Below are 27275 nucleotides of genomic sequence, written 5' to 3'. Positions count from 1 at the left end.
CGGATTCAGATTCCAGAACCTTTCCAGGTTAGAGGCGCATTTGAAAGGAAAGCACCAGAGACAAACGATAATTTCTACGAGAGCTGAAAGTGGTTCGAGAGAGTCTTTGTTTTCCATGGCCTATGGACACACACCGTTTTTTCTTTTCTTTTTAAGAACACCAACCACACAATACAACCTTCAAAACCTGCGCACCTGGTGTGATGACCCTGCCCTGGGTGTCTACTTTAAGACCACCATCAGCAATCTCCTAAACCACAAATCATAGGTTATTATTTTCACATCTACAGTGCGCGGAGGGGAGCGCAATCTTTCTTAATTTTTTCAAAAGCTGGCGCTGTGCAACTTTCCCCACTCATTCTCTTTGCGAAACCCGAATAAATTTAATGGGGAAATATCACAAAATAAAGCGAAAATGCTCTGGGTATACATAGCAACCCTAGGGACGGCTGGACCAGGGGATGGGGAAGCTAAACCTCGTCTCAGTCCCCAACAGCCAGGTGCAACGCTAAGCGAACGGAGGTGATGCGAATTAATTCCGTTTAATGCAGTTCCACGCCGGCTTTGGAGTTCCGCAAAAACTAAGTTTCTTGGAGTTGTGGCCAACAAAAGCGTCCTAGTTATTTTGCACCCAACGCCTCGGGTTAGGGACCTTGTTCTGGGGATCCACTGAGGATCCTTTTCCTGCGACCACATTGTCGCAGCAGCCACCTGGCCCAGTGCTGGGACTCACATCATCGCCCTGGAACAACGAGAGGAGGAGGAGGAGGCTGTCGTTATTTACCTCGCAGTTTTTCCAGGGAAAGGTGGGGAACAAACGGCTTGAAATCCGGTCCCCGCCTGGGATGCCTTGGGGCGATTTGCTCGTCCACCGGTGGCAAGATCCATTTATACAAAACGCAGCACTTAGAAAGGGAAGGCAGACCCGCGAAGGGAGACGCGAGGCTGCTGCCTGCGGCGCATTACATTGCACGGGGAGGGAGAGAGGGAGGGCGCTGGAAAACGAGTTTTCCTCCAGTTGATATAATGGAATTAGGAGAGCCCATTCCCTCCCTAGGGAATCCCACCAGAGGAAAGAAAACGGGGGTGGGAGCCACGCAGATTCCGAAGGAGAGATTAAAACTGGAGGGTCTCTCCGTTCCCTCTCTCCACTGAGCTTCCAAAATGGCGAAGAAGGTAGGTACCCCAAAAAACAAAAAAGGGTCCCCGGTGCCTTTTGCTTCCCTAGGATCCTGCCAGCACCAGCCCCTCCCCCCCTTCAACAAGGCAAGCAGCCAAGCAGAGATTTGCTTTAAGCAACAGAATGCATTGAAAGTTGTTGTTCTTTTCCCCTTTATAGATGGTTTTCTATTTGTCTCAACCGGAGGGTGTGGGCCGAAGGATGGCTGTATTTTTGTTGGAGCTGTAGAAAACACACACACAAAAACAGCAACTGTTAAAAAAAAAGAGTAAAGAAAAGTGAGGAAACCGTCATTTTTGTGTCTTTAAATTAGTGGTTCGAAAATGCAAGAGGCTGTTGATTTTCTGGAGATCTTAAAAATGCAGGGATGCTTTGTTCTCTCTTCCCCCCCCCCCGACAAGGAGTGAGGGGGCCATCAAAAATCACGGCAGAACAGAGACACCCAGACCCTTTAAGTCGGTGTCAGTACTTTGTTTTTTCTTCGCTCATCAGTGTAGGAGAAGAGGTGCAGCTAAACGAAATTAAAAATGGCCTTAAATGCAAAATCGGGTGTTTGTATTTTGTTTAAGGTCTGAAGGTTTGGCTTATTTCCTGACAGACTCCAACAGGAGCGGCTGGTGTTCACACAGAAGGCAGCGGAAGTCGGGGTAAAGGGGAAGAAAGGGCTATTTGTCTGTCCCCAGCTACGCGCGCGCGGAAAGTAAAACGGGCTGGTGGGAAACCGCGGGAGATCTCTTGACATTAAAGCCGAGCGTCGGAAAAGGCGCCCGCGCTCTGGCGCGCAAACAAGACCGCGAGAAAACCCGCATCTCCAGAGGCCGCTGCTTGCCAGGACTTGGTCCCATCACGACAGCAAATCGATGGGGCGCAAACATTCAGCCCCCCACCTCTGGACCACAGTCTCCGTGCCCCTCTGGGTACAGACAGTTGAAAACAAGGAACCTCAGGACACTTCCCCACACGGGCCACGTAACCATTTCATCTGCCCAACCTGCGGTTAAGCTTGCTTCCCACACCTGCGAAAGACGCAGCGCACCTGCCCTTTCTCCTGCGCAAGCTTCACTGAAAATAATATGAGCGCCGCAGAAAATGCGCATTGCCATCCGAGTTTAAGATTCAAATTATTTACATATTATCCAGAAGCTTGTATTCTATAGCCCACGCAAAATCCTCTTTTAATTTTCTATCCTCCGCCTCTCCCTCCGCACTTTTACCCCTCCCCTCTCCCTTCCTGTTTATCTGTCTCCCCCCCCCACACACACTTTTGGTTATTTACTTGCTCCTTTCAATTACTTTTAGGTGTTTCGTGATCAGAAAACTGTTTGCACTACGTGGTATACGAATGGTGACGCGCAGGGCATGCTAAAAACGGTTTTATACAAAACCACATTCATAAAATGCATTATAATATATAATCACTGTCGCACAATTCTCGTGCCTATGTGCCTAGGCAGGCTGCGTAAAATTCTAACCCCATTCCGGGATATGGAAAACATCATGGAAAACTCCTTGATATGGAAAACATCAGCGGTGCGGACAAAGGAGGCAGAGAAATGGGGCTTGCCACTCCGAATTTAGAAAACCTGTCTTTTCGTTCTTAGCCCAAAGCGTCGCCTTTCGCTCGGCAACCGGCGGCGAGGGCGAGTTCCTGTCTCCTCAAATCCAAGGAAGAGAAAGGAACACAGACACTTCACAACCAACCCCCTTTGGGTCCAGAACTGGGCTCCCCTTCCATACTCAAGTTACATTTCGACACGGTGGGAAAGAGAGGATTTGCTGCTGGACGCAACAACGTAGATATTCCCCATCATAGCCCAGTCAGTCTCGAGGGATTGGGGGGGGGGGTCGGGCTGCCCAGTTCGCCCTCTCCGCCCGCCCCCTCCCAAAGGAAAGGCGGCTCCAGTCCGGTCAGGAAACCGAAGTCTCCGGACGTCGTGGTGCAAGTGAGGGAGCTGGTAGGGACATGGACAGAGAACGAGGCTTCCCAGCCTTAAGTGAATTGGAGAAGGCCGAGAAAAGACATCAGAGGGAAGGCCAGGGGTATAGCCCCATGATAAGAGGTGACTTCGTCTCTCTCCTTTCGGTCCCCAGGAGAGAGAATGGATTCACTCGACAAAGAAATCGGATCAAGTCACAGCCGAGAATCGGAGCAAGACCCGCACCTTCTTCGTACCTATTCCACCTGGGCTCTTTCCCGCTCCTGGCCCCCACCACCCTCCCTCGTTTTCCACTAGTAAGAACAACCAGAACGCGCAGAACCATTGGAGAACGGGGAACCAAAGCATGGGCAACCGAACCCTCTCAGCTTATCTCAAATTTCACTCAAATCCAGATTCGGTTTTCTGGGTGTGGGAAATCTGAATTGGGAGTCGGGGTGGGAGGGAAGGAAGGAAGGAAGGAAGACATCTAACAGGAAAAGAAGGTGCATTTTATAGCCTGATTCCGAAACAACCACGTTATCCGAACTAACGTGGATTTAATTCGATTTGCGTCCTATTAATCCGGGTACAACCCATCCACTTTAACGAGGCTGTGAATTCCAGACTGGATCACGGCGGAAAAGGTGATGGTTCAGAGAAAAGAGTTGCCTTAAAGCAAAACAAAAAGAAAACACCTCTCTCTCCTCAACTGACTTGAAATTGACAACACACTTCGACTTCAAACCACCGTCTATCCTGGGAACTTGGGTTTCCAGGGAAATCCGTCCCCTTCCTTCGCGTTAGCCTGTTTGCTAGGAGTGGGGTTGAACCCCCTGCATGTTATGGAATTACGGTAAATGAGCCAAAATTGGGGTGCGCAGGGAAAGAGGACGACGCAGACCATTAGTGAAGGTAAAGTGAGAGGCGCAGTGCCATTTTGCCACAGATTCTCCGAGCGAAGAATTGTTCTTAAAAACAGGAGACTGTGGAGGGACACACCCAATACTGAGGAAAGAATGGAGTGTGCTTTATTTGAGTGGCATCTGGGTGCTCAGACCCTGCAAAACGGGAGCAGTCAGAAAAAGCAGACGTGGCGGCGGGTGACGGCAGTCAGGCGTCCTTAACAGGTTAAACGCCTGCGCATCTCTATTAGGAAAATAGCTTCCGAGCCTTTGCGGTGCCCTTTGCTCTCTTTCCAGAAACGCCTAGGTGGAATCCCTCACCTGCTCCAACAAAAATTAAAAGATTTTTTTTTTAAAAAAAAACCCTCCATTAAAAAAAAGCGCGCCCGGGTCAGACAGGATCAGACCTCCTTCGTCGAATTAAAAGGGAAAGAGAGAGGCGAGAAAGTGTATTCGGGTCCCGGGACCAGAGTTCCACGGCGGGCATTTGGGCAGGTGGGACTTTGCAAAGAACGCATTCACACGATCTGATGTATGGGATCGAGGAAGAGAAGAAAACCCGTGGGGAAAAGAGTCCCGAGAGAAAAATCGGAAGGATTAGGAAGGACATGGGCACTTCGAAATGGAATAGAGATTTCAGCCCAAACGTTTATATGAATAAACAAACAAACTGGGAACCTGAGAAGGCCTAGTCGGCAAAGAGATAGCATCATCTACACCCATTTCCAGGGGCTTGCTCTGCGCGGGGCTGTGGCCTTTGAGTCCTCGCATGGTGCTTTTATTTTTAATGCATTTAGAGGCGGGATAGTTTTTTTTTTGCGGGCCGACCCAAAATACTGAATGCACGCAACATCCAGCTCCGCCCAGGAGCGGGCAATCCTCTGCGTATTCCAATGTTGACAGAGAGAGAGAGATAAAACAGGGAGATATAAATATGTAAATGAATACTTTGACGTTTGTCTACACATGGAAAGAAAGGCAGGGGGAAATGGGGGAATGCAGACGCACGCGCGCGCACACTCCAGCGGTTAGATAATTGGAATTTAACGGACTTTCTGAGTTATATTCTAGGCCTAATTGAATTAAACCAATTGACTCTCCATTAGAAATACTCTAGCAGTGACCCAGGCTATAAATTTGGGGCACACGGTTTGCAGCAAGTTCCTGATCTATGTTTCCGCATGCAGTCAGCCCGTCTTTCCTTCCTTCCTTCCTTCCGCCCTCCCTTCCTTCCTTAATTTGGTTTTCAGAAAAATAGGAGCAGCAGCTCCGGAAAGAAATAAAAACGGGACGGGAGCCTAACCGAAAGATAATTCTCTATGGCCCACCGGCGGGCGAGCCCCCGGAGCAAAGTCCTCGAAGAGGATAAATGGGGCGCAGACGAAAGAGCAAATTTAAGGCTCTTTCCCGCAAGAGGTACAGTCCAGTTTGCCAAAGGGGAAGAGCCACATAGCAAAGCATAATATTCAAGTGTTTGCATCCACGCGCCGTCGCATCCCCACTTCGCTTTTTTTTAAGGTGTAGGCTTCTCTCGGTGGAAATCTAAAGCTGGATTCCCGTGTATCTGCGCCGTCCCGTCCCGCCCCCCCAATATTGGAGGAAGGGCAAGCTCCGTTCCGAGGGGTGTTAAGTTGACACGACAGGCCTGGGGTTCACCCAGCTCCCCAGCTTTCCAAACTGGGTTGCAGGCCAAGTTCAGCAAAGATGCGTATCCAAATGCGCATTAGGATTTTTCTACGCATTTTACTCAGCGGAACCGAGTCTGCAATCAGGCACGGGTATTGGGCTGCGCATGCACATTTACTCGCAAGTTATTGTGTTCAATGAGTTTTACTCTCAAGTAGAGGAGTTGAGGGTTGGTGGTCCTGGAGCTAGCAAGAACGGTAGAGGGATTCCAGCCGCTTTTCCCAGTCGGGTCTGTACTGGAGAGGGTGGTGGTTTGGGCGTATGGGCTGCTTTCCTCCCAAAGCCCGCCATAAAGGAAATGCGCATCTTTCTGGTTCCTTTAGGAAGGCAGTTCCTTAAGCTGTGCCTAACAAGAACCCGCTTTGTAACATGAATGCCTTATATTGTTTGCGCGCGCGGCTACTATCCGCAAGCAAGTTGAGCCGTGAACTATTGCAGATCAAGCCATCGTAGAGGGAAATCAAAAGCAGCCCAATGCTCTGCGTGTGAGTTTAGGCCCTCTGCGTTCAACGGGGTTTGATCCCAAGTAAGTGTGTGGGCAGGATTGGAGCCTGGAGACTGCTCCGCCTTAGCTGGGCTGGCATGCGGATCAGGGCCTCACGTGGATCCCCGCCGCTTAGAGCACGATGCCCGCGTCTTAGTTAATAGGTTTTCTGGATCGAAGCCACGGAATGTTCCTACCGACAGAAATTGTAAGGAAATTAACGTTCGGCTTTTAAAAAAAGACTCTCTTGGCCTCATGTAAATGAGGATGGGTCCATTACGCAGACAGGTAAGTGCCCCCAGCTTAAGGCTACACTTAAGACTGTCGATTTGAATAGGATTGTGGAGCGCAGCCCTCCAGCTTCCCCGGATTTGGGGATGGCGGCGGCATTTAAGTCCCTGGGTTATTATTATTTCCGTGGGGCGGGGGAACACTAAGGCCCATGGAACGCTTCCTTACTTCCGAGTATGCATGAACAAGCTTCGGTTCTCCATAGTCCAGACTGGCTTCGGGGCGATGCCAAAACATACGGCGTCAGCCGAGTGGGAGCAGCCTTCTCCAAGCCGAGGGCTGCTTGCCCTGCGCTCAGTTCTGAAACTAAAGATCTCCCTTTTGAAAGCCTCCGAGGCAGCCAGGTAGATTTACCGGCCCAAAGCAGCCAAGGCAGTCAAAGGATAGCAGCAAGAGGCAGTGGGGAGCCCGGCGGCGGGCAAGAGGAAGGAACAGCGAAGAACACGGCGTAGCGCACTTGTGCCACGCGCGCAGCAGTCGGGAAGGGCAGGCGAGGGCGCACAGCAAGCGGGAGATGCGCAGCCACCTGCTCTCTGCACACAGAGAGACGCGCAGCCCTCCGCCACACGCCGGCGGCAGGTCCCGTGTTTGTGCGTTCAGGGAGAAAGGGCGCGTGAGCACATCTGTTTCAGCACCCTCTCTCTCGGGACTTCACACGTGCACACAAACGTAGATAGAGAGACAGGAGGGTGACCAGTTCATACGCACGCGTGCATGCATCTATCCATAACGCGTCTGTGCATCCTGCGAAGGCGACACAGGAGGCCAGGAGGCCCATACTGGCAAAACAGCCGCCGCTCTGCGGCTACAACGGCTCATATGACCGGAACCAAGCTGAATGTTTCCTTGGCCAGCAATGTCATATTGACCCAGGGAGGGGAGAGAGAGGACCTTTTCAGCATCGCTATGGGCAACACAGGAGCGCGGACACGATCCAGCCAAGTCGAACGCTCTTAAGTCCCGCAGTTTTCAAAAAGAGAGTAAAACACATGTCTTATTATAAGCTCCACTGAAATGAACTGGGCTTAACAGCTGTTAACTCTGGGGTGGACAGTGCCCCAATTTCTCTCACACGCACATACCCCGTTCTGAAACGCATTTATTTATTTGCAGAGCCCACGGAGGCCAGAGGAATTTAAGGAAGCGTAATGAGGTTCGTAGCCTTGAATTGTGTCCGGAGACTTCTCTAGAGTGGCCCCATTTAAAAGGTACACATCACCCTTGCCATTTGCACACACAAAACGTGTGCTCATCGGCAGGCTTCCCGCTTGGCAACTTAATATACACTTATGTAATATATACGCACCCATTACAAACCCACAAACTGTGCATTTTGCTGCTTCATAGATGAACGGAGTAGCCACATGGTTTGTAAACAGACTGATTCCATGCCTGTCATCCCAGAAATCGCCCCCGAGGCATTTAGTTATTTATAAGTGAGTAACATACTCACTTAAGTTATTCGCTTATAAGTGAGCGAGGGGGTTTTAGGATTGCACTCGGAGGCTGAAATCCTAATCATGACTTAGAAAGAAATATGCACTTAGGAGTCTGTCCCACTGAACTCAGGGAAAGAACTGGCAAGCCGATCTATGCCTGCTGCTTACCTAGACGCTGGTCTCATTTAAAATATAGTTTTATATAGTTTGAGGCTGCCAGGTAGATCGAGGCAGGTTCACAAGGAAGGATACGACCAGACAGGTGCTGCGCTATATATACAATACCGTTCATCAGCATACGTGTTAAGAGATAAAGTTGGGGGGGAAATACGTTTTGCACAGGGAAATATATACAGTACATGACTGACTTCTCCAGACCTCCCTCACCTATTCGTACCCGTTTATATGCACATACTTAGGTCTACCTACCTCTTTCCGTAAACAGATACTCCTGATCTATCTGCAGAGGCACACCGCGAAAGACACGCTGCACGTCTAAGAATAGACACCAGATAATCCCCACACTCCCCTCGGTACACGCATCTTCCCGGGGCTACAAATATACACGCGCGCACACACACACAAAAGATGTCATTTGGGAAAGCAACGCACAAATAACCAGTGCAATGAGTTCGTAGCGGTTCGGGTGTCCGCTACTCTTACTCTCAAGAAAGTCACAGCGTTGGAGTAAGCAGCGGGGGGGGGGGAGGAGAGAGAGGGGGGGTCAATTGTCCTTCGACGCAGTCTAGCCAAAACAAAACTGCCTGAGAAGGAAGTGCGTCGGGATGGGGAACTGGGCAACAATCACTTTATTTAAAAGCAACAAATGTCGTCCCCCCCCCCCCGCTCATGCATACCCTTCGGATGGAGGCCCCACGAGGGAGGGGTGGCCCCCATTATTTGCCCCTTGGAAAAGGAGGGATTGTAGGGGTCAGGCTTCAGGCAAACTTCTTGCGAGCCGCTGATACGTCTTCCCTGACTCCTATACCTGCCATCCTTCTTTCTGCCTTCCCAATTCTCTGACCACTAACCTCTTTAAGCTTCCGAGGTGCTCTGAACGCTAAGATTATCCGTGAGGCAAAGAGACTCCTATGCACCTCCATGCAGCTATTTAAACAGGAAAAGTAACCAGCCCACCTGTTTACAACCTTGAAATATCGCTAGCGCAGCGCTACACACGCGCACTCTCCTAGTCTTCTTCTTCTTCTTCATATCTGGGCAGCGCAGTTATTATAATAATCCTCCCTGCACCATTCGAGCTCCTAAGACTGCCAGTTTTCTTTATTATTAAATCAATGTGGGAGAGGGAGCGAGAGAGGGAGAGAGCGAGAGAGAAAATTCCTTACGTTGCATTGGCACACCAAGGATTTCTGGAAGCGCCTTGACAGAACCTTCTGTAGTGAGTGCTGAGCTTTGCATCATTTTATTTCAAACGTGTCGAGCAGAGGGGGAAAAAAACGGGGACGGAAAAAACCCCCAGGAGAATATATGTCTATAGATTTAATAAAATAAAAATTAAAAAATCTTGATCAATAACAAAAACAAAAAAAAACCACGGAGTATAATCGGGGCCGATCCTTGTAGGCTCTCTAGGAGGTTCTGAGGCTGGCCCAGGTCCGCTCCAAATCCCCTTAGCTTCTCCTGCTATCCCAGCTTGACTGTATCCTGGGTTAAAAGTGCTGCTGCAGTGGTGCTCCTCGTCGTAGGAGCGCTGGTCGAGGAGAGGCAGCTTTGATTCATTCACACTGCAGGGAGAGGGCGTGACGTCACTTTCCGCAGGGAAGCCACGCCCCCTCCAGCCAATCCCTGCGCGCCTCCTTTCAAAAAGACCCGGGGAGGGGGAAGAAGGCGATGGAGCAGCAAGTTCAGGGAGCGGAGCGCGGTTGGGCGGACGCGTCCCGGGCGCACCTCTCCATCATCGCCCTTGGCAAGGCGCGCCTGGGGGACATCTCCGCCCCTGATCTCCAAGTCCTCATCCAAAGGCGAGCGGCTTCTTAGGTTTGCAGGCTGCTGCTATTGCACCTTAGAGCCCAGCTGCTGCATCATCACCATTTTTTAAATTATAAAAAAATAAGAATGATATACCGCCTTTCACCCTGAGATCTCAAGGCGGTTCACAACACAAAATTACTGTTGTTGCTATTCTTTCTTCTTCTTTATTAAATTTGTTTACCGACCTTCATCCAAAGATCTCAGCTGCTGCGGCATCATCATCATTTTTTAAATTATAAATTTCATCCTAAGATCTCAAGGCGGCTCACAACATAAAATTACTATTGTTGCTATTCTTTCTTCTTCTTTATTAAATTTGTTTACTGACCTTCATCCAAATATTTCAGGGTGCTTCACAGCATAAAAACACAAGATAAAAAACACAAGATACATAATAAAAACTACCAGGAGGAACAAAACAAACCGTATCCCGCCCCGCGACATATTTAAAAGCATATAGGATGTTAATCAGCCCAAGGCCTGGTTCCACACGCTGAGTAAAGAATGAGTCAGGGGATTGAGAAAGCGCTGCCGGTGGTTTTGTTCCGCGACCTCCCTTTCACACGTGAAAAGTCACCCGGCGCTGCGCGCTCCTGTCACGTGTGAATGCACGGCAATGCGCGAAGTCGAACGTTAAGAGGAGCGCGGATCAAGCGGTAGCAGCCGGAATTTGGATGCCAGATCTGTTGAGAAGGGCTTACTGCACAATATCGGAACAAAGAGGGATATATTGAAGGCGTTGAAAAGAACCGAGCAGGGAACTTGAATAAATTCAGGTGAGCACATAACTGCTTTTCTTCCCTAGATGACCTGATGCATGGATGAGCAGCTAAAATTGTATTTCTCGCTACAGGAGAATGGCAGCCCTTCCAAACTTAAATGACCGTTTTCTCAGAAGTAAATTCCAAATAGTTTGATGGGGCTTACTTTCAAATTGAGGGAATAAAGAAGTCTGAGGCTTTGCTACTGTTTTAAGGATATTATCATTTTCTTACTTTGCAATGGTTTTGATGACTATTCTAATTCTTTATTTACAGCCCACTTCTATGCATGGGTTTTTCAAAAGCATGTCTTGCTGTTTTTCAGTAGACTCACTCCTATGGGCAGAAGATGGCACCCTGAATTTTTTCCATTATGAAAACCTCCTTGACAGCCATCAGGCAGAATATAAACATAAACTATAAACAGAGATGTAATTAAAACAGCACCAGAAGCTGATCAAACACATTAAGTTTTCAGATTAGGATCAGTGCTCAATTTGAAAGAAGAGTTCTGGTGAAAAGAACAGTATGCTGTGAATTTCAAGAGTCCTAGTGCTTAAACTTTTCTTTAAAAATAAAATAAAAATCAGAAGCTCAAACACAGAACTGGAAAACATAGTTTCTTCTGAGGGGGTTTTTGGGGGTGCATGTGTGAGTTGACTGCATTTAGGATCTCCAATGACAATTTCAGCTTTTGTTCTGTTCTTTTCAGGCATTAGATTTCTTTATTAAACAAAATTATATACTGCTTGGTTGTAAGACAACCTCTTAAGTGGCTTATATATATATATATATATATATATATATATATATATATATATGACACCCCCATTAAAATTCTTGATAAAAACAGGTATATAAAAGCACTCAAAAGATAACTAAAAGCAACAGTAGCTTGACAGAGATTCCAGACAAGTAACTTCTCCTTGTCTGGATAGGCTTGCCTAAGAAAAAGTATTCTAAGCAGCTTCTGAAAAGAATACAGTGAGGGAACTTGTCTGATGTCAAAAGGCAGACAGTTCCAAAGTTTAGGTGCTGTAGACAAGTGGAACAGTGCTAAGATCTGCCATGATAGTGAAGAGTTAAACTCTGAAGGCATTTGCAGAACCTTGGGCAGGCAGGGAATATGTAAAATAATTTACCATACAGAACTGAAAGTCTAGCAAATCTTATTTGTGATTGTGAAAAGCCAAACCACCACAGGGACTGAATGATCTATAGCTGTGATTTAAAGACATTTTCTTAAAAAGAAAAGATACTTAGTTTTTTTAATTCTAAAGAGGAGAAAGTTAACTTTCTGCTGCAATTTTTTCCAGAGGCAAAAAAGTAAGAGATGAGAGTTTCAGAGGCACCCAAATAACAAACAAACAAACAAATTTTAATGTGCATTTTATATTCTCAATCTCTCTCCTCCCCTCTTCTGATAGTGGTACATTCCGCCCGCCCCCATCAAAGGCTCCAGTAACATAAGCATAGGGAATGGGAAGGTTGAAGGGGGGGGGGGGGAATAAGTTATTTAATTGTAAAGAGCTTGCCAAATGTCTTGCTAAGTTTTATTGAAAGAAGGCCATTCAAAATGCTGTGCTGTGATTTAATGAAAAATATTATCTTTTTAAAACATGTGTCCCATTTATTCCCTTTGTAAACAGGGCAGGACTCTAAGTTATATCCAGGGAACAAGCTTATTGCAATGGCTGGAGTTTGCTACGAGATCAAGAGCTGGACAGTAACAAAAATAACTTACGTGTTTGCCCCACACCCCAAGAAAGGAAATAGTGGAGTCAAAGTACAGGTAGTGGTATAACTCCTTTAAGATTGCTCATAGATGGTGTGTAACTGAGTCACACGCGGAGTAGAATTACTCAAAGTAACAATACAACTTGCTGGAGGGGTGTGGATTGCTAGGGACATTCACCCACATTTGGGGGGTTTGCCTAATAATTCAGTACTTCTGGAACAAAACATTTTATGAAATAGAATTAAGGGGCAAAATCTGACACTTAAACCTCCTATGGCTTTATTATCTATTTTTTGATGATGCAGACAAACCCATATTCTTCAAGGGTTTATTAATCCTCTCCTTTATAGCGACACACATTGTAATTGCCCACAGATGAATGAATCAGATTAATGGAAATTTAGGTGAACAATGATGTTCTCATTGACACTTAGCTTAAAGGAGAAATACAGTTCATTGTATACAAAATTCTTTTGCTTTCGCTAGATATATTTCAGGCAAAGAGCATGGCTGGAATGCCCTCTTTATGCAGATATGTCACAGACTGTTTTACATAACCCCACCCCTGCCTTCTTTTATTACATAAAGTGGTCTTATTTATGCTATATCTTATTTCTTGACAATGATACAACATTTTCTTCAAAATGTTCTATTTAACCTACATGGTCAGTCTGGCAGAAGCCTAGTTCTGCCCCTTATGGCTCCCCCTTATGTATGAAAATGATATCATTTGTAATGCTTTTATTTATTTGAATTTTATTTCCCCTTTGATAACAATCTGTTATGTAACCTGTAATATTTTGATGGGCTCCCCATCCATTTTACCCCTTAGGGCCTGTTATCATCAATGATCTGCTTTGCTGTATTGGAAAAAATTCAAAGTCTTATCTTAATACCATATTTACCCGAGCCTAATTCGAATCTCAATTTTCAGAACCTTGAAACCAAAAAAGTATTTGCTGGCGAATGTAAATGTGCCATCAAATCTAGTGCACACCTTAATTTTCACAAAGTAATTTGGCAAAAAAACGGTGCACATTAGTTTTGAGCAAATATGGTAACTTCAGTGAGAGAAGTACCTCAGTTATTTCTAAGCCATGTGCAGGGAAACCCTATTTAGACAGTGTGAAATAAATTAAATTATTAAAGGATCTTGTGAGCTCAAAGTAACCAGTCACAGAGCAGGCTGCCTGTGTGCTTTGCATGATTCAGTACTCTGGGTCTTCTTCTAATCAGCATCACAGAGAGTGGATTGTTGCATTAGGTGTGATCTAATTATTCAAACATCCCTAATGGAGCAAAACAGAATTCTGCTCTTAGAGGAGGATGTCTGTGGTGTCTCTGCCTGAGTCAGTGCTCTGGGCTGACCTTCCAATCAGATCAATGACTAAAGGAGAATCAGAGGGGGTGAACTCCTCAGGGAGTGGTAACTCTCACATACCATAAAAGTAACCCTTAAAAACGTAAGTGAAGCACACCTCCTATTTTAATTCACAAAGTTTGAGAAATACTGAGATAAGCAAATGATGAAAACTCTCCATTTAAACCATTGTCCTAAAATACTTTACTGTGGCTGGAATTGACCCAGTAATTTTAGAGTAAGGTGATAAATTGCTCACAAGAACACAAGGGGAAATTTCATTGCTGGGCAATAAGTTAACATGCACATTAGAAACTGTGTGAGTACCCTACAACTTCATAGGCTTTCAGCACCATCGCACCATGGACAGCACTCTGCTTTGCACGTCCCTGAAACATTTTTTTAAAAAAACCAACCCAGTACAGTATTTACATTTCCAAGTGTTTTCCTTGATACGGAAATTTGCGTCATTTCGTTCTTAAGTCTAGCAAGAGGCTAGGTGGAGGGGCTGTGCACAAAAGGACCGACTCCCCTCTTAGAATGCTATTTATGGGGAAATGTCCTAGAAATAAAATACAGGCAGGACTCCTCCTTCCTGTTAACACAACAATTGCTGACAGAGAAGATGGAAAGGGGAAGAGAGCCTGCGGAAAAAATTGTGTAGAAAATGGCTGTGATATGCAATATGGCAAGATGGTGTTGTGTTAGAGGTACATAAATGTTGCACTGATAAAAAGATGCTGAATTATTTCCTTATTGCTCTGGTACTCAAGGCACAACACATTCAGGCTGATTCTGGAGGGCCTTGAATTGTTACACTGTGAGCAGCTAAGGGCCATAGTTCGGCGGTAGAGCATCTCTTTTGCGTGCAAAAGGTCCCAGGATCAATTCTCAATACTTCCAGGTAAGGCTGGGAGAGACCTCTTTTTAAATCTAAAATATTGGAGAGTCATCTTATATGCCTCCTTTTTGCAAATCCTGCAACCAAGTGGGAGCCAAATGTATTGCTCTGCTTTCCTTTGGACCACACCAGCGAAGCTGAGAGGGGGGTCTTGTTGTCTGGGCAGCCCAGGGCTTGCGCCCCAGTGAGGTCACTTGGGTGCTACTAACTTAGCAAACCTGGACAGCATCTTAGAAAGTAGAGACTTCACCTTGCCAACAAAGGTCCGTATAGTTAAAGCTATGGTTTCCCAGTAGTGATGTATGGAAGTGAGAGCTGGACCATAAGGAAGGCTGAACCCCGAAGAATTGATGCTTTTGAATTCTGGTGCTGGAGGAGACTCTTGAGAGTCCCATGGACTGCAAAAAGATCAAACCTCTCTATTCTGAAGGAAATCAGCCCTGAGTGCTCACCAGAAGGACAGATCCTGAAGCTGAGGCTCCAATACTTTGGCCAACTCATGAGAAGAGGAGACTCCCTGGAAAAGACCCTGATGTTGGGAAAGATTGAGGGCACAAGGAGAAGGGGACGACAGAGGACGAGATGGTTGGACAGTGTTCTGGAAGCTACCAGCATGAGTTTGACCAAACTGCGGGAGGCAATGGAAGACAGAAGTGCCTGGCGTGCTCTGGTCCATGGGGTCACGAAGAGTCGGACTAAACAACTAAACAACAACTTAGCAAAAACAACGCGGGAGACAGCAGTTACGAGTTACTGGTCTCTGCAGCCACAGCAGGTGCTGTGATTCTCTAGCAGTTGACTTCACTCCCAGAGGCACACTCTATTGTCTCTTGAGACAGAAGGGTGCCAGCTGTTAGTAGCTGGCCCTAAGCTGGGTGAACCAATGGCCCAACTCAGGATAAGGCAGCTTCCTAATAATTATGCATCCCTCTGGAAAATCATTACCTAAGTCAGTTATTTGAATGTAGCTCCTCTATTAATATAACTATGCCATGTGCAGAAGGGATGCGGATGGCGCTGTGGGTTAAACCACAGAGCCTAGGACTTGCCAATCAGAAGGTCGGCGGTTCGAATCCCTGTGACGGGGTGAGCTCCCGTTGCTCGGTCCCTGCTCCTGCCAACCTAGCAGTTCGAAAGCACATCAAAGTGCAAGTAGATAAATAGGTACCGCTCCGGCAGGAAGGTAAACGGAGTTTCCGTGCATTGCTCTGGTTCGCCAGAAGCAGCTTAGTCATGCTGGCCACATGACCCGGAAGCTGTACGCCGGCTCCCTCGGCCAATAAAGCGAGATGAGCCCTGCAACCCCAGAGTCGGCCACCACTGGACCTAATGGTCAGGGGTCCCTTTACCTTTATGCCATGTGCACACACTCTTACACAATCATCCAACTTTCTAATTATCCAGCTGCTTCAGGATACTGGAGACCTGTGGGCAAGTCAATGGCTTACTGCCATTTGGGGGACCTTAAAAATTATAGGTCAGCTAGTCTGATTTGTATTTCTGGGATGTTGCTAGATCATTGTAATAAAACAACTCATCTGTAAACATGGGAGGGGGGAATGGGGAAATATTACTAGTACCAAACACAGGTACCCACCCACCCCTTTCCAAGCAAAAGCAATCAAGCTTACTTATTCCATTTCTTTCCTTGACACAGTAGCTGGTTTGGTAGGTCAGGGGAAAGCAGTTAGTGGATAAGGGGAATGCCCATAAATCTTGCCTTCAGTAAAGCTTGACACAGTAGGAGATTTGTATCAACAATGTGGGAGAATGAAGGTACAGATTATGAGTGGCTAAGCCTTTTCAGCCTGAGGGCTGCACTGCTGTTCAGCCACCTCTCTGAGGGCTCCAAGCCAGCAGCGTGCATGGCTAATGCATATATAGCCTGCACATAGAGGCCCTACATACACTCACCCCATGTGCACATACACCACAAATACAGCACACACACACTCGCCAGGCATAGTCACAAAGTGTTCTCTCCCACTCATTCACACACACACACACACACACACACACACACACACACACACACGAGTCTGTGCAAAGTAAAGGCAGCATATAATAAGTACAGTGGTACCTCGGGTTAAATACTTAATTCGTTCTGGAGGTCTGTTCTTAACCTGAAACTGTTCTTAACCTGAAGCACCACTTTAGCTAATGGGGCCTCCTGCTGCCGCCGCGCCACTGGAACATGATTTCTGTTCTCATCCTGAAGCAAAGTTCTTAACCCAAGGTAATATTTCTGGGTTAGCGAAGTCTGTAACCTGAAGCGTATGTAACCTGAAGCGTATGTAACCCGAGGTACGACTGTATTAAGAACTTACAGAGCAGAAAGCTTCACTTCTATTCAGAACCCTTGCACTTGAGAAATCAAGCCTGATTATAACTACAGTAAAGGGACGCGGGTGGCGCTGTGGGTTAAACCACTGAGCCTAGGGCTTGCCAATCAGAAGGTGATTCGAATCCCTGCGACGGGGTGAGCTCCCGTTGTTCAGTCCCAGCTCCTGCCAACCTAGCAGTTCGAAAGCATGCAGTGGAAGTAGATAAATAGTTACCGCTCCAGCGGGAAGGTAAACGGCGTTTCCGTGTGCTGCTCTGGTTCGCCAGAAAGTGGCTTAGTCATGTTGGCCACATGACCTGGACGCTGTCTGCAGACAAACACCACCTCCCTCGGCCAGTAAAGCAAGTTGAGCGCCGCAACCCCAGAGTCATCCGTGATTGGACCTTTTTATAACTGCAGTAAATGGTGTTGGAGGAGGAGCTTTAAGGTCCCAAGAACATTAAAAAGCAGCTGCAAGCTATGGCCCATTGCAGGTGGGTTACTGAGCCCCAGTATTATATAATAATAAAATAATAATAATTTATTATTTATACCCCACCTATCTGGCTGAGTTTCCCCAGCCACTCTGGGTGGCTTCCAATTGAGTATTGAGTCCCATCAGGGAAAGAAGTGGGGCATCATCATCAGTATTATTATTAATATAACAACCTGAATATTCTTTATATTCTACAGTTCTTATATTCTGCACAGAACATGAGAATTGGTCTTTCAGCATAAGACCAAAGTCCATCTAACCCAGCACTCCATCTCCAACAGAATATTCCAGATATCCTTGTTGTTGTTGCTGTTTAGTCGTTTAGTCGTGTATGACTCTTCATGACCCATGGACCAGAGTACACCAGGCACTTCTGTCTTCCACTGCCTCCCGCAGTTTGGTCAAACTAATGCTGGTAGCTTGGAGAACACTGTCCAACCATCTCGTCCTCTGTCGTCTCCTTGGGCCCTCCATCTGTCCCAACATCAGGGTCTTTTCCAGGGAGTCTTCTCTTCTCATGAGGTGGCCAGAGTATTGGAGCCTCAGCTTCAGGATCTGTCCTTCCAGTGAGCACTCAGGGCTGATTTCCTTCAGAATGGATAGGTTTGATCTTCTTGCAGTCCATGGGACTCTCAAGAGTCTCCTCCAGCACCATAATTCAAAAGCATCAATTCTTCGGCAATCAGACTTCTTTATGGTCCAGCTTTCACTTCCATACATCACTACTGGGAAAATCCAGATGCCCTATGAATCTAGAAAGGAAGGCACAGTTGTGATGTCCACCTTGTTTGGTGTTCCACTTAGGTATCACAGCTAGCAGTTCCTGATAGATTGAACCTTCCTGACTTTGTCTAATCCTTGTAAAAGCCTTTTAAATTCGTTTTCTACGCCTGCACATCCAGAGAGCAAACCTTACTTGCCTGGCACGGGTAACCACCCAAATGGCTGCATTCAGTATAGTTGAAAATAAATGTCAAACCACAGTAGGATTAGACCCCGTGCAGTAGAGTTTCCTGAAGATTCAGAGATCCACGGTTTTCAAGGAAAGAACAAGGCTTCAGATCTGCTCCTAGTAAATCCCAGTGTGGCTGCAGACCCTGAAATTATCTAATCTGATTACAACATGTCCCTGACCATCTCAGTGCATTTCCTGGTTAGTAATTTGCCCTCTGTTAGGGCTACAAAGGTTAATGGTCCGGATGATTATCGGCATTAGCATCTGCCAACTATTATGATAAACGGTGTGCTTATTTGTATCCTGTACATTTACATCCATGCATGTTTCTAGATGGCAATGCATTGTTTGGATTAAGAATAAATGCTCTCTTTCCCTGTCTTTTGCAGTAACTGAAGGCCATAAGACAGGCATTGTTTTGAATACATCTGCACAATGCAGCAGTACTTGAAACATTACCATTAAAAACTGAGATGTGCAGGAATCAATCTTTCCTATCATATATCAAATTGCATGCAAAATTCTTTAGGTGTGGAGTCGCACAGGTTTGTATAGCTTCTTTGCCATTATATCTCTCTGTTCAAATTATTCTGAAATTGATTTTGATTTCTCTACCATGGGAAGATGGTTTATTCACCTTTATGCTTTGGGCCTCCTTCTTACTGGGGTGGGGACCTTCGCTCTTTCCGAGCACAATTCAAAGTGTTGGTGTTGACCTAAATGGCTTCGGCCCAGTATACCTGAAGGAGCGTCGTTCTACCCAGACACTGAGGTCCAGCCGAGGGCCTTCTGGCAGTTTCCTTGTTGTGAGAAGCAAAGCTACAGGGAACCGGGCAGAGGGCCTTCTCGGTAGTGGCACCTGCCCTGTGGAACGCCCTCCCACCAGATGTCAAAGAGATAAACAACTACCTAACATTTAGAAGACATCTGAAGGCAGCCCTGTTCAGGGAAGTTTTTAATGTGTGACCTTTTAATGTACAGTGCTACCTCGGGTTAAGTACTTAATTTGTTCCGGAGGTCCATTCTTAACCTGAAACTGTTCTTAACCTGAAGCACCACTTTAGCTAGTGGGGCCTCCCACTGTTGCTACTGCTGCTACTGCTGCTCCCACTGAAGCAAAGTTCTTAACCTGAAGCACTATTTCTGGGTTAGTGGATTCTGTAACCTGAAGCGTATGTAACCTGACGTGTATGTAACCTGAGGTACCACTGTATTTTTAATCTTTGTTGGAAGCCGCCCAGAGTGGCTGGGGAAACCCAGCCAGATGGGCGGGGTACAAATAATAAGTTGTTTTTATTAATTATTATTATTATTATTATTATTATTATTACCACTATTATTTTCCAAAAGAAAATTTCTAAAAGAAAATTTCCAGCAGTCAAACATTAGGAAGATCCTCTCTCCAAGTATTTCATTCAAGGGCTTCCTAATGAAAAAGAAAATACTGTACAGTGGTACCTCGGGTTAAGAACTTAATTCGTTCTGGAGGTCTGTTCTTAACCTGAAACTGTTCTTAACCTGAGGTACCACTTTAGCTAATGGGGCCTCCCACTGCTGCTGCTATGCCGCCGCTGCACGATTTCTGTTCTCATCCTGAAGCAAAGTTCTTAACCCGAGGTACTATTTCTGGGTTAGCGGAGTCTGTAACCTGAAGCGTCTGTAACCTGAAGCGTCTGTAACCCGAGGTACCGCTGTACTCATTGGGCATCAGTGGGTAGGACAATCAGCCAGCCAGCTCAAGAGCGTCAGAGCTCACGACTCCTTGCTCAAGTCAGCCTGAGGGTTAAAGCATGCCAACAGAACGCCCAGAGATTGAAACTCTGATCCACTGGGAATCGACCCACAGCCTTTCCAAGCATGGAGAGATCTAGAAGTCGCCTCTCCAGGGGAAAGCAAAACCACAGTGTCTCTCCTGTTTGGCAAGAAGCAGCATCCAGCCCTCCCTTAAGTGCATTAAGACATATTATATAATTTTAATTTATCTCTTTCTCGCTCGCTCGCATGCACATGCTACCTGCAACAAGGTCTTTCTAATGCAGCTGCATCTTGGCAGCAGAGTTGCAAATCAATCACCTAAAAGCAATGCAAGCAACAGCTGTGAGAACCAGACAGCCACTCCAGAGCCATTGTTGGCTTATGAGGATATGCCAAGCCACTATATACAATTGCTTAAAAATAAAAAGTTAAACCAAAATTCTACACCCAAGGCCATGGCCAAAACAAATCATATGAATTAAGAACATTTGCATATATGTGCTTATGCAGCTTATTTTAGTCTGCTAGCTGCAAGGAGGAGCAATGAACTGAAGCCTGGAGAGGCATATCTAACTTTACATACAAGTACCCCAGGTCAGAAGAGAATAAAGCAATATGGTATATTTACAATTACTATAAGAAGATCCAATTATGCAGAATTTTCATTTCCAGTTTGAAATAATAATATAGTCTTCAAAAGAAGCAAATGAACGACCAGGTAACAGACCACTCACAGCAACCTGTGTTTAAACTTTTTAGCTAGTGTCTGTGCAATCTCTTAACATGGAAAATGTACTTTCAACTGTTGAATAATTAGCTGTTTTTAGCCTGACCATTAGACAGAGTAGCCTTTATGAGTGACAAACGAAATCTCACAGCAGCACAGCGGTTTGTAAATATATATAATCACTCTTGACCTGCCTCAGTTTTTTGTTTAAACTACAGTAACCCAAAGGAGTCCATGTAGAGGTAATGCATTTTACATTTTGAGCTTCTCTACCTATTTACCCCACATAACTTGAGGTGAGATCTTGGTGCTAGGACCGTGTGTGTGTGTGTGTGTGTGTGTATTGTCCTAGGCCTAAAAGTGACATTGGGGAAATGTAGTTCTTGGAATTTTTTATTTTTTTTATTTTACCAGACCAAAGTCTCCTTTTTAAAAACTTTACATTTCTTAAACAAAACCACCCTATGGACGGGACCCAAAAAATTACCTTGTGAAGGAGGTGACAGGTTGGGTAAGCAGAGCAGAAAAGGGAAGGGAAGGGGGTTTCACAGCAGTTTCCCTGTTCTTTCTGCAGGGAATGTTCCTGCTGTTTTCTTTTGTAGGGGAAAAAGCTCCCTTCGGAGATGGCTTCTGTGTTGCATCGCAGCACTGAGTAATATGGAGCAGGGCAGAGGGTCTATATCAATCTAGCAAGGCAGAAAAATGAATGAAAATTGAATTCCCTTGGGAGGGGGGAGGGAGGGAGGGAGAGCTGTGCTCCAGACAGAAAGATAAATCAAAGGATGCTGGGGAGGAAGAAGAGTGATGAACCAGCTCTCCGTCAGAATGGAATAATTAGGGGAACAGGTTGGAAAGGCAAAGGGTGCAGGGAAGAGATTGGGAGGACAGCCTATCCGTGTGCCACAGAAGAACAAAACATATTATTATTAATAATAATAATAATAATAATAATAATAATAAATTATTATTATTATTATTATTATTATTATTATTATTATTATTATTTATTATTTATACCCCGCCCATCTGGCTGGGCCTCCCCAGCCACTCTGGGCGGCTTCCATAAAAACCAAAAATACAGTAAAATATCACACGTTAAAAACTTCCCTGAACAGGGCTGCCTTAAGATGTCTTCTGAATGTCAGGTAGTTGTTTATCGCTTTGACATCTGCTGGAAGGGCATTCCACAGGGCGGGCGCCACTACCGAGAAGGCCCTCTGCCTAGTTCCCTGTAACTTGGCCTCTCGCAGTGAGGGAACCGCCAGAAGGCCCTCGGCGCTGGACCTCAGCGTCCGGGCAGAATGATGGGGGTGGAGACGCTCCTTCAGGTATACTGGACCGAGGCCGTTTAGGGCTTTAAAGGTCAGCACCAACACTTTGAATTGTGCTCGGAAACGTACTGGGAGCCAATGTAGGTCTTTCAAGACCGGTGTTATATGGTCTCGGCGGCCGCCCCCAGTCACCAGTCTAGCTGCCGCATTCTGGATTAGTTGTAGTTTCTGAGTCACCTTCAAAGGTAGCCCCACGTAGAGTGCATTGCAGTAGTCCAAGCGGGAGATAACCAGAGCATGCACCACTCTGGCGAGACAGTCCGCAGGCAGATGGGGTCTCAGCCTACGTACCAGATGGAGCTGGTAAACAGCTGCCCTGGACACAGATTTGACCTGTGCCTCCATGGACAGCTGTGAGTCCAAAATGACTCCCAGGCTGCGCACCTGGTCCTTCAGGGGCACAGTTACCCCATTCAGGACCAGGGAATCCTCCACACCTGCCCGCCTCCTGTCCCCCAAATACAGTACTTCTGTCTTGTCAGGATTCAACCTCAATCTGTTAGCCGCCATCCATCCTCCAACCGCCTCCAGACACTCACACAGGACCTTCACCGCCCTCACTGGTTCTGATTTAAAAGAGAGGTAGATTACCAGGAGATTCCAGAAACCCTGTTCTGAGCACGTATTAGACCCACAGGAAGCGATTCCCCAAATAAGCAGGTAAGGTGTACCAGGGCACACAGGCTGCCCCCGCCCCCCGTTATATTATGGAGGGGAAAGACTGAAAAGAAAGGCATTCTCCATACACGTTGATCACTTTGTTTCTGGGCCGATCGCAGAGAATAAGGGACTCCCTGTCTAGTTTGCATGTATGTGCAATAAATGCGCATTTATTAAGGCCGTCCCAACATCCTGTCTTGATGTTGCGTTTCTGTTCTCAGGCTGAGAAGTAAGAAATGTACTTTGAGGGGAGAATCTAGAACTTCTCTCACTTGTACTGGAGGAGGGTTTTGCCCCCACAGAGATAAAGAGAAGAATACTAATACATTGGTCTTTCAACAATGTCTCTCATTTTCTGCCAACACTTTCACCATAAACAAAGGCAAAGCAAGCTCTAATTTGGCTACAGGAATCAGGATGAAAGGGGAAACCACGGACATAATAAGGAGTGTACGAGAAGACAGAATTACTCAGATGCTGCCCCAGGAAAAAATCAGGTTCTATGCCATTGTTACACTGGGAGAGCTCACTTCCGCAATGTATCTTAAGGGCAGCTACGTAAGACAACAGGAATCCATGATGGTACGTCGGTCAGTGGCTATTTGCCATGTTAGTGAAAAAGGAAACCTCCATAACCAGAGGCAGTTTACCAGATGATTAAAAAAAATAAAAATAAAACAGTTGCCCTATTTTTGTGAGCTGAGGTATTTGGCTGATAGGGTGGCCAGGTGAAAAAGGAAACACAATATGTTACACCTGCTGGAATTTCCTCTTCTGCACAACTGCCTGGAAACTGAATGCTGGCTTAAACAGGCCCTGGGTCTGATTAAGCAAAGCTGTTCTCTAGTTCCTAAAAGGAATCGGAGCTCTTGGCTAAGGAGAAATCATGCAGACAATGACGTATTTGTAAGCAATGTTGTTTTGTAATATATGTGCTTCTTTCTAAAAACAAATATTAACTGTTCAGGAAGGTAATGGGAATCACAGAGGTTTGAGTAGGGGCACATGACTGAGGGCCACAATGGAATGCACACATGAACTCTAAAAACCTCTGGAATCTTTTGCAAGCATCAGTTACATACAGCGCTGTTTTTATAGAAAAGAGGTGCTGGAACTCACTGTGAACACCTCTCTTCTTGTAATGGCGCCCACCTGAGGGGACAGTACTGAGTTTTGGCAAGTTTCAGCTAAAAAAAAAACCCTGGTTACACGATGTAAAAGGAATCTCCCCAACCACAATTTGCATGCACTACTTCCTGAAGAATCTAAATTCTGAGCCAGGGACATAACAGACTCTTGTCTATTTTACCTAGAGATCCAGCAGGAATTAAAGTTCAAATGTCTAATTTGTTCATCATTGCTCATCCCCCCCTCCCCATATCTGGCCACAGTCTTGTATCATTTATATACACCCATGTTCAAAATAATCAGTAAATTTCAAAAAGCATTTATAAACCCTGTTGGGGCCAACTATAAATCCCATAGTTTATTTATTTAAGGGTGCCAATCTTGATTTTTCCCTCTCTTGTAACTAGAAAGTATTTTTTTATTTAAAAAGTGAAGCTGTCACCTTTTTAGAACTTGGGGTGCTAAGGATCTGGGATTACGATTAAAAACTTGTAATCAAAGCATGGGAAGTAACAATGTGTACACACTGAGAAATCAAACCAACACATACCTAGATTCTACTGGGGTTGTGGGAGAATCTCCCACGCCTAACAGAGGGAGCAAGTCCTGAACTGGCTATAAGACAGGAGCTCCTGGTCTTCTAACAGCTGCACAGAAGAGGAAAGGTTGGTAGGCAATGCTTTTTCCACTCCTGCAGTCCTGTGGCAGGAGAAGCAGCAACATCTGACAATATTTTTCACTTTGTGTCATTTTCAAAAGCACTGTGTCTCACTTGCCAAATCCATACTCAGTGCCAATGAGAAAGCCCCTTCTGCCTTGATGGCTAATATCTGGGGGCACAAGGATGGCCCAGGAGAGGAAAGGTCTGGGAAAACTTTGACAGCTGAACTGAAGTCAGGGAGAATCCCCGCAGGTGTGGCTTCTCATGCAAGCTACACCCCTTGAAATCTCCTCTGACTTTATGACATCTGCCAAAAGAACACCAATTATCAACACCAAGAGAGAATTTAGAAGGACTTGGTACAAAGGCCTTGTAGCCAGTGGGATCATTCCAGCACTTCAGTTGAAGAGATGACCTTTTCCCCCCTCTTAAACAGGGGAAACAAATAAACGAAGTAGAGTATACAGTATGCAAGTTGTGCAGTTCTGGTGCAGAGAAACAGAAAATGATAAATCCCAGCTGTTAGGAAAAATCAAAACCGCCCAAGACTGTTAATTCCATGCCCAGTTATCAACAGCTGTACCAAAATCAAGGAACCCCGATCTGCAGCCTTGCCCTTTTTCATTCTGCTCTTGTGAGAATATATTAGGGGATCTTATTTCACAAAACAGGAAGCAATACAGTAGTTGCACCCTCGCAATGCATTCAGGAATTATATATCACTAATTTAACGCAGCCTCTGTCTTTCTTTGTAAGAGAGGAATATACCAGATGCGCAGTTATAAACTGATGGAAACACGGGACACAATCCACCAGAAAGTTCAGCAGCAGAAGTCCCATCAAAATGCACAGGAGCTGCGTAAGAGTGCGATTGCGTGATTGTGCTGAACTCAATAGCAACTTCAATTCATTTTAAAGGGGGCTTGTGCACGCAGGAACCTCTTGGCGGTTTTTGTCCGTAAATATTTACACATAAATAAGAATGGCTGTACTTACCAGAGGCAAAAGCAAGGTGGGTCTCTCATTTCAAGACATGGAGAGGAAGTTAACCTGACCTGAAAACAATGAAAGCCATTTGTAACCAGCTGCCCCACTGTCTGGCATCTAATTCCCCTTCATCCCCTGGGCAGGGCCTGCTTCCGATGGGAGAAAGAATGGAACTTAAAATAAAGGAGATTCCCAAATGGAAAAGGAAAGAGGAACTGAAAAGAACAGAAGTGAAAGGGGAAGAGGCTAAGGGTGCCAGATCTCTGAGCAGAGAAGGTACTGCGATCTCCACAATGTGGAGCCGAGAAAGTGACTCCGTCTGTGGGTCAGGGGAGGAGGGGGTGATGGTGGAAAACAACCTCAGAGAAAATTAAATTGCACTTGAGGGCAAATTCTATTAGGGAATAGCAACTGTCTCTCAACAGCCTGCGTCCATTTAGGTAATTAAGCTGCAGGATAGGAATCGCTATGCAGGAGCAGGACTTCCTGCAGGTCTGCCCTGACCCACCAGACAGCAGAACTAGGCTTCACCCAGAGGTTCCTCACATAGGGAGGGCCCAGCTGGCTCTGGTTTAAGGTGGTCTTTGCCTGCAGGTTGCCCTCCAGATCTTGTGTGCTGCTGCTGCTGAGAGCTGAAGTCCAAAACATCTGGAGGCACCAGGTAAAAGTTGGCTCGGGGAATCAGGTGCGGCCATGTCAGCATTAAATGGGAAAGGCTTAGAAGCACAGAACTGTCAAGTTGGAAGGGATGCCAAGAATCATCTAGTCCATAGCTGTCAACTTACAGCTTTGAAAATAAGGGACCAGCAGCCTTGAAAATAAGGGACCAGCAGCCAAAATAAGGGATTTTAGTCAACCAGCTGAAATACGAAGTTAAAAGGGACCAGATAATTTTGGAGAGCAGCGCCAGTTTTTAGCCCTTCGTTTCCAGAGGTTGCCGCTCAAGACACCAGCCGATGAAACACTGCAATTAAATAACTACAAGCAGCAACCACTTTTTGCGCAAAACAAAATCCAAGCTACGAAGATGCTGCTGCAGTTCTGTATCTTTTCTCTCGTGCTCCATCTACAGCTCTCAATTCCATCAGGTGGGGCCGGGGGGGGGGAATAGCGCCCAAAGTAAACCCGCAGATCAGACCATCTATGCTAGTCTACCACTACAAATCTATAGGAGCTGCTTCCTTTGAAACCCGGAAAATTTAAGGGACATCCATCAATAAGGGACAGCAGCGGGACATGGCGTTGGGATAAGGGACTGTCCCTCCAAATAAGGGACGCTTGACAGCTATGATCTAGTCCAACCTCCTGCAATGCAGGAATCCTGCCTACGGCTGTCCCTGAGTGGGCAGGAACCACCAACCTTCCGATTAACAACCAGACGCACTGACCCATTGAGCCACAGAGACTATCAGGGAATGCAACACTCCTGGTGGGTAAGAAAGACAGGCATCTTCAAATATGTTTAAGGCTGTCCTATGGAAGCGGGAACAAGCTGGTTTTCTCCTGTTCCGGAGGGCAGGACTTGAACCCATGGCCTCAAGTTACAAGTAAGGAGATTCCGACAAACCATCAGGAAAAGCCTTCTGACAGTAAGAGCTG

General features: G+C 46.1%; 1 protein-coding gene across 2 annotated transcripts in view; it reads right to left on the bottom strand.

Annotated features, from left to right (window-relative positions):
* LHX4 (LIM homeobox 4) overlaps positions 1-25839 on the bottom strand; it is a 90556-nt gene extending 64717 nt beyond the window's left edge. The window contains exon 1 of one of the 2 annotated variants that reach the window (XM_053391326.1): positions 25686-25839. Coding sequence is in view for 1 of the 2 variants with exons in the window: in XM_053391325.1 (XP_053247300.1) it covers positions 9248-9323 (76 nt within the window). In the remaining variant the exon portion in view is untranslated. Of the gene's footprint in view, positions 1-9247; positions 9610-25685 lie in introns of those variants that run through there. The other variant, XM_053391325.1, reaches the window with a different exon arrangement.
* Positions 25840-27275: the final 1436 nt, after the last annotated feature.

This window comes from Podarcis raffonei, chromosome 6 (genome assembly GCF_027172205.1).
Source record: "Podarcis raffonei isolate rPodRaf1 chromosome 6, rPodRaf1.pri, whole genome shotgun sequence".
Taxonomy (NCBI): Eukaryota; Metazoa; Chordata; class Lepidosauria; order Squamata; family Lacertidae; genus Podarcis; species Podarcis raffonei.
The sequence above is the reverse complement of the archived record's forward strand: the minus strand, read 5'-3'. Positions and strand labels throughout refer to the sequence as shown.